At 41.9% G+C, this 8,012-nt stretch overlaps 1 protein-coding gene across 1 annotated transcript; it reads right to left on the reverse strand.

Moving 5' to 3' along the window:
* Window positions 1-500: 500 nt before the first annotated feature.
* On the reverse strand, window positions 501-7,619 carry LOC147010476 (glycine amidinotransferase, mitochondrial-like). Its single transcript, XM_085860364.1, has 9 exons — window positions 7,537-7,619; window positions 7,155-7,287; window positions 6,803-6,998; window positions 6,273-6,466; window positions 2,733-2,870; window positions 2,392-2,556; window positions 2,237-2,300; window positions 1,927-2,043; window positions 501-960 (listed from the first exon to the last, which is right to left on the reverse strand). The coding sequence occupies exons 1-9, from the start codon at window positions 7,617-7,619 to the stop codon at window positions 848-850; spliced, it is 1,203 nt and encodes a 400-aa protein (XP_085716490.1). The 3' UTR covers window positions 501-847.
* Window positions 7,620-8,012: the final 393 nt, after the last annotated feature.

Here is an 8,012-nt window from a genome sequence, read left to right on the forward strand (position 1 = left end):
GTGATATATATTTTTTATAGCTGGATGTCCTTCCTGACGCCAACCATTGAGTCACCTCTTATGACGCACAGGGATACGGTTTACCTCTTCTCACCGGGGCACACACTGGGACCAGTACACCGGTACTCATTTCGCCGACCTCGGAAGGATGACAGGCTGAGTCAACCCCACCTGGTGTTAATTCAGCAGCCAACGGGGCTCGAACTCAGGACCCCAGGATCTCAAGCAAGCCACCCAAACCACCAAGTCAACACCAGGCATACATCTCTTTATAACATGTAAAAACCAGACTTTGTGTTGTCCCCTTCCTCTTCAATTGATGTATGCCTCCGACGTGCCACTTCCCTCTCACATGTCCTACACTCTTCCAATCTGCATTTCCTTCCGATCCCCACACTTCTCTTCCTTTCCCCAATTTACTCCATGCCCCCAACTTCCCCTCCTCCCACAATCCCCACACCACCTTCCACCACCCATCCTGCATGAAAACATAAAGTATATTGTGGACTCCTGCTATTTATTCTCAACAAAGATCTTATTTTTTTTTTTCAAAAGTACGATTAACATGATCAATCCACCTTGAAGATAACATGCAATAACAAATAATGGGGAGGCAAAAGGCAGTTATGAAAAATCCATCTTGAGTAACAACAGAGTAATAAAAATGTTATCAGAATGGGAAGAGGGATTCGGCACAAACAGAAGGAAAAAGAGGGATACAGCACAATGAAGAAAATAATTATCATTAAAAATCCAATGACGTTATCACATTTTGTGACTTAAGAAAACAATTACGTCCTGACAAAGAATGGCTAAAAAAATAGTCAAGTTTAAAAAACAATAACATCTATTCAAAGTATGAAGCGTAACCCCCACGCCTGCGGATGTCACATGTCCAGCAGTGGAATCCGCCACCGAGGGAGTTGGCAAAGCGGATAGACACAGGGATTGGGGTTATTCCTGTGGGATGAATGGGTTAAAAGAGAGCATTGGTCACACTACCCCCCCCACTCCCCCATCGTACAAATCACAGCTGTTAATCAAACACATGATGAATGGCATTATATTCATCAGACTGGTGTGATACATGATGAGTGCTTGAGGGAGATTTCTGAGAAGTATAATATCATGGGAAAAGAGTGAAAGGCAAATGGTCAACATTCATGAAAGGGATGGGGTTGGGTGGGGGGGGGAACATCACGGTGATCTTAAATACAGATGACACTGAAACCTTGTCGTGACGATTTCTCAGATGCAAGATGATTGAATTTGGCATGAACATTTGGTTAAATGGTTTACTGAACCGAAATGGTTTACCGAAATGCTTTAGGTGTGTTCTTACTTTCAATTACAAGTAAGATCATGGAAGCCATCATGGCTGCCATTTTCAAGTATTTCCTGTTTTCAAACTGCCTGATCTTTGAGCATCAGTTTGAATTCCGATCCTGCCACTCAACTCTGGACATGCTGCTTCTGCTCTCCCAAAGAATGAATGCCGACCCCTCAATTCTTCTGAAGACCGAATATTCAAAGCTGTAAAACTTTAATTGGTGTACTACAGCAAGTTTAGTGGCAGTGTTGCTGCGAGTATAGATCAGCAAGGAGTTCTGATAAATCCACCTGTGTACCCAAATTATTGATCAATTAGTTCTCAAAATGGAATTAATTTCAAACTCCTCAAGACTAATGTCGATGTTTTGGAAAGCCTGTTCTCAGTTGGTTTATCAGGATGTGAGCGTGAGGATGAAATGAATCCTGATGTCTCTACGAGGGAGTACCAATTATGTGATACCAAAATATCATTGATCAGCATCTGACAAAATTTTTTACCATGGTGCATCCTCGTTTGAATGGCAGAGGTCATGCAGCAAAATGCATGATCAATCTTGGAAAGGACAATATCAGACACTGCTTTCAGGAACCCACCAAGTTTCTCAAACATCTTCTGTGTCGTTTGTTCCTCTTTCTCAACGATCACTCGATGTTCATCAAGCATCAGCACATTCATAGAGAGCCAGCGAGAGGACATCCAAAGTGGGTGGTCTGTGTTGGATGAGAAAGAAAAGAGAGAGGAACAAAATTGGAAGGTGATATAATTTGAGGATAGAGCATGGATTGAAAATATTCTCTGAAATTTGTATCTCATTGAGAAAAACATTTGAATTGAGCTGTTAAAAACATTTTGACAATTAGGTTTTTGAATCATCTTGACACTTTATGAGGAAAACAACCTCACCATGTGGGATCAGTGGATCTGGCGGTGTTATGGTTCTCCATCCAGCCTTCTTGAACATGTCAATCTGCAATAATGTGACAGACAGAGATGGTTTTGTCGCTGCTCCTTACTCGATGGAACATCCTTGAAATCATGCACAGGATCTCTAATCTTACCTGATTGCAAGGTCTGTCAGGGTTTGAAATCACCAACCCTGGTCCAATGATGTTGAAGGTTGCATCGATGTGCTTTGGGTTTGGGTCACGGAAGGACACTTTATGCACGCGGAACCGTGGCCCAAGATGTCGTCGCATCCACTCGATCCCGAAGTTGTTTGTTACCTGTAACCAATGATAAATGTATGATACAAATCCTACATCTAGCGAAATGGTGCCAAGCTTTATTACTTCTGACATTCACTGTTGGGATGCTGGTAATGAGAAGGAAATGATTGACAAATGAGGAATACATTATCAATATGAATGGCGATGTAATAAAAGCAATTACGTCATCATACCTGGCTTCTTTGCACAAATATATCCCTTCCGGCTCGAATGAAATCTGCCGCGTCAAAGCAGGGCTCGTGTTCCGTTGTAACGAAGTGGCCTTTTGTAATGAGTGCATTCTTATCCTCGACGGAGAACACGGGATAGTCCTTAGGTGGAGTGGAGGAGAAAGACTAAATGTCTCGGTGGCTGAGAAATGCATGGAGACACAAACAAGCATAAATGTGTGAAACATTAAAACTAGGATAATTATACAGTACAGCGATTTCTTTTTTGCAGATTCTATGCTGATGAACATGAATAAAACCACAGTCTCTGGGGTGGAGAAGGATTAGACTGAGCAAAAGCAGATACTCATAACGACAGGACCATTAGCTTACTTCCAATATTACTTCATTGACAACAAGTCATTCATTTTCTCCAATGGCATGATCGCAGATGATCATCAGATTGGATACAGATCAGGCCAGTTCATGCTGGACATGCTGCTCTCCAAACAAGGGATGGTGGCCCTTGATCTCAGGCATTTGACACAGTCTCGCTCCCCGTTTTGCTCTCCAAACACAGCCTACGGCATCCAAGGCCACCTTCTCTCATCGTTTGCTGACTCCCTCTACTCTCAAAGTCAGTGTGTGGCTCTCAAGAGGATCATCTCATCTCCTATCCCTGTCGAAGCTGGAGTGCTCCAAGGCTATGTCTTGGGCCCAGTTCTGTTCTTATCTTCATCAACTATGTTTCCAATACTTTGGACAATCCTTCTTATCTTTTTGCTGATTACTCCATCCTCTGCCAAAGATTCCCCCATTCCTCATATAGGCAGCCATCAGTCTCTTCCCTCTGTAGACCTTCATAAAATCAGGAGTTGGTCCAACACTTTTTGAACATGTCTTTCAATGGCATGTGTAGTGACTCATTCATTTTTCTTTGTATTGTTGCTAAAATTTGTAATAAAGCAATCATGTGAACACTCGCAATCTCTCAATGATTCATTGCGTTTTGAATGCAAGTGAGATTCCTTTTGTTCTGGTTGAAACACCATCATCAGAACCAATGCACTCAGGGGAATTGTCACCTCAGACATAATGGTTAGAGCACCACTCTGAGTATGGGTGGTTGGTGGTTTGAACCCAGGCTGAGTCATACCAAAGACTTTCCAAATGGTACGTGCTGTTTCCTTGTTTGATGTTCAGCTTTTAAAGGGATAGAGCAGGGACAAACAACCATCGGTTGGTCACCATTTCTGAGGCATAGATGGGCATAATCGCTTATTCCTGCATTGAAGTTCCTTGTAAGGGAACCCTTACACGTGCCATGTTCTCACTCTGTCTTTCTGAAAGGATAATCTGGGAATTCTTCCATCTACTTCCTTAACAAACCTCTTGAAGAAGTTCAGTTACTCAAACCTTTGGGCCTTACCTTCAGCCATCATATTTCTTGGACAAAGCACAAATCCAAGTTGGCATCTGTTTCCATGGAAAGCAAGGCCATCAGTCATTGGAATCTCCTGTGATGAAGCTGAATCTATGGGGCTATTACTCTGGTTTTCGAAGAAAGTTTGGTGCCCTTTTTGTTTTCCATTGTCTCCTTTCTGGTCTTGCACCCTCTGCCTTTTCTGTGCTTTGTCATCCCCAGGTTTCTGTAGGGTGCAGAGATGGTCTGCTATTGATCCACTTCTAGTGAAACTCCCAAAATCCACGTTCACTGCTCACCTCCACTCATTTGTTCCTCTTCTCTCTCACCTGTGGAGCATCTCAATGGTGAGATTCCCCTAAAAAAATTTTTAAAACTCGTATCAAGATCAGGATTCAGATCTTCACCAAAAATAGAATCAATTTGTCCTTGTCACACACCCATCTGGTCCACCAAGATTATTCCAAATCCGCCCCCAATTTTTGAGATATCGTGCTGTACTCTATTGTTTTTAACCGTATCTCTCAATGGTGAAGCATCTCTTAAAAATTCGAGTATCCGTATCCATATCTTCACCAAAATCGAATAATTTCATTCTTTTCAGACACTCAACCTGTCCACCAGCTTTTGTCTGAATCCGTCCACAACTTTTTGAGATATCCTGCTCACAGACAGACAAACAAACAGACAAACAACAGATTCGGATGAAACTTGGTGGAAAGGTTGGGTGTGTGACAGGGACAAATTGAGTCGATGTTAGTAAAGACCTTGATCCGAATGCGGATACGATAATTTTGTAAATGATTCTTCACCATTGAGGGACAATTCCACAACGATATATTGAACGATATCTCAAAAGGTTGTGGACGGGTTATGACAAAACTTGGTGGATGCATTGGGGAGGTGACAAGAACAAGCCAGTTCAATATGGTTCAAGTCCAGATACAGATCCGGCCTATAAATGGGAACACAAAACGTAAACTGTTCAACCTGGTGGAGGTATATGTGTTCTACTGAGTGCCGTTCTAGTTACATATGTGATATAAATGAAGCAGCTAATTGTGTTAAAAAAAAAAAAACAGAGGACAATAGCATGTCAGACTGGTGGAAAATGTGAGACTCCTCTCAACTTAATGAAAAACAATTGTTCCATAAGCTTCACCATCCTGGGGTGTGTTCCTTCAGCAAGTAGCTTGCTGTCGCTTACCAACCAAGCCATTCCGTATCAGCCACTTTGCAAGTCACGTGCCGAGCCACTTGGAAAGAGAAGCAAGCAATTAAGAGAGGTGCCTCGTTTAAGTTTGTTATATTAGTAAAAATAGCTGCCAAAGTCAGATTCAAAATGATACAACAGCCAATGAAATGTTCAGAAACATACCCTTGTTATGCAGAGCTGGATTAACCTTTTGTGGTGCTGGTGCTCAACAAATTTGGGGAACCGTTGTAAAAGAGAGATCGACACAGAAGTAATCTTTAACACAGCACACAGCTGTATAGGTGTTATTTAAAGTATTTACAAGTTTAAGTTGCAGATTGAGGTGGCTGCCACTAGGGTACGAGCAATGACAGCCCGAGGACAGAAGGCTATTTCTCAAATGTTTTTTCATCTTTCGTATTCATAATTATCCAGGTGTCCAAGAAAACCAACTATAACTCTCTATAGCTATAACTAAAACTATAACTCTCCTATAAACTAATTATAACTCTCCTGCTCTGAGTGTGTGGCTCTTGAACTGGAACGTCCGCCCTTAAAAGTGTGGACTGTGGTGACATCATGTGCCAGAAAATTGTAATATGTTTTTTTTTTTCAATTCAAATACAAGGTATGTTTTGTAAAAGTAGCATTAAATTATTTGCATATTCTTTGTTGAAATGTATTGTGATGTAGACACTTAAAAAATTGAGAAAGGCATCCGGTGGAGCGCATACCTGAGCCACGTAATGCCTGATCCACGAGAACATATCGGGCCCAATTAGTTTTTGAAATATCATGCTATATATCGTTTTTAGCCCAATCTCTTAATGGTGAATATTAACTTAGAAATTGAATAAACCTTGTATCCAGATCCAGATTCGGATCTTCACCAAAATCGACTTGCAGTACAGTATTGATGAGTATTTACAGTACAAAAAATAATTACAGTATTATTATAGAGTTCATCCTGCATGAGGGGTTTTGGTGCAGTTGTCCAACGAGCACCACGGCGGAAGTACTCGCGAAGCAGTGGGCGGTAAGCACGGTACTCAAAGAAGCGTGAGCGCCATGCCATTGGGGCCTCGATGATCTCATCGCCAACCACAAGCAAGATGTCTCGAGGCATAGCAGCAAAGAGGCCTGCAGAACGGAGATGACATTGTCCAAATTATCAACTATTATAAAATTATAATGAGTCCCTCACTGCAATATTGATTAAAGTAGCCAAACGGGGTTTTCACAAGGTTGACACCTGTTCACCTGTTCTTGCACTGGGAAGCAATATCCATTGAGGAAATCTCTTATTTTGCATGTAAGTTATAAAGGAAACATGTCAATCCATTATGATATGTTTCTTGCGTTTTGCTGTTCTGTTTGTCGAATACTATATATCAAACCTCACCTGATTTGTTCAAAATACACTTTCGACTTCTATATGTCCCACTCATTGCTTCTGTTTTTTTATTTTTTAATCACCAGTGGACTTGAAGTCAGGTGTGCTGTAGGGCTTGCTCCAGTCTATGATGTCAGGACGGCGAACCGTCACTCCCTCACCCTCAAGCACGCGACAGAGTTCAGAGATCTGAGCAACTGCAAGCTTTAAGTGTTCTTTTGGGAATGGTTTTCCACCATTCTCTTTGAAGAAGTTCCAGTCATTCTGAGAGATATGAGCCTAGGGAGAGAGATTAACTCAAAGGAACATTAGATGAAGCAGAGGGGGTTACAATAAGGTGATACAAATATCATGTAAGTGACCGTATTTTATCATCATCAAACCACAAGCTGATTTTGAAATGCAGTTTGGTACTTGTGAATCCGTTGAGCTTACCTTCACCTCGACAGTAAATGGTGGCACACAGGCATTTTCTGCACACCCCACAATCACCTCCTCAAGGGGGTCCCATTCTGTGTAGGAGTTGACTGGACACAGCTCACTATGTTCCTCACTCTCTGCATGAACACTTGTGATGGAAGAAAACAAAACGTTTATTTTACATTTACAGATTTGGTTTACCCCTGTACGTATTGATTGTTACAGACAGAGGTAGATACTCAAACCTATGTATCTTCTTGGCTTTGGAGAAAATATATGGCACCGTTATACTCTGTTGGAGATGTAAAACGACTGTAGTTGTCGACGTGGACATTTTTCCAAGAAAACTTTAAAGTATTGGGAAGTTATTTTCAAGGTATTCCCTTGCTACACATACAGTATATACTTGTGCCGTTGAGGTGGTCGTGCCTTGATACCACTTGCATAGAAATCGTGGGGACGGGTGTGCATCTTCGACATCTTCTATGTTCATAAACTTAATTCCATGGAGATGTTCTTTCAGCAATCCAGAGGGATGAAAATCACAAGGTGACAATCTAGAGTGTATAGGGAATGATTTTTAACTTCCCAACCCATCATCGCAAGATTACCTACACCCTTTGAAGTCTGGTAGAGTTTACAAAGAATTAAGGCACAGGAGAAGGCCATTCCGCCCACCATGCCTGCGCCACACCAACACCAGATTTAATCAATCCGTCGATACCCCTTCCCTTTGTGTGCAGCCTTTTGATTGCTACACTGGTACTCATTTTGCCAACCTCGGAAGGATGAGAGGCTGATTCAACCCCCTGGTGTTAATTCAGCTGCAAATGGGTCTTGAACTCAGGACCCGAGGATCCAGAGCCACCACCC

Source organism: Eptatretus burgeri, chromosome 16 (assembly GCF_056783735.1).
Source record: "Eptatretus burgeri isolate ZD-2024b chromosome 16, Ebu_testis_v1, whole genome shotgun sequence".
Lineage (NCBI taxonomy): Eukaryota > Metazoa > Chordata > Myxini > Myxiniformes > Myxinidae > Eptatretus > Eptatretus burgeri.

What these genes read in the sequence shown, in the direction of transcription:
- LOC147010476 (XM_085860364.1), bottom strand. Translation starts at nt 7,619, where the DNA reads ATGTCGAAGATGCACACCCGTCCCCACGATTTCTATGCAAGTGGTATC. An exon ending in ACCTGACTTCAAGTCCACTG is followed by an intron (nt 6,467 to 6,802) that starts GTGATTAAAAAA and finishes TCCGTTCTGCAG; the next exon opens with GCCTCTTTGCTGCTATGCCT. An exon ending in ATGAACTCTATAATAATACT is followed by an intron (nt 2,871 to 6,272) that starts GTAATTATTTTT and finishes ACTCCACCTAAG; the next exon opens with GACTATCCCGTGTTCTCCGT.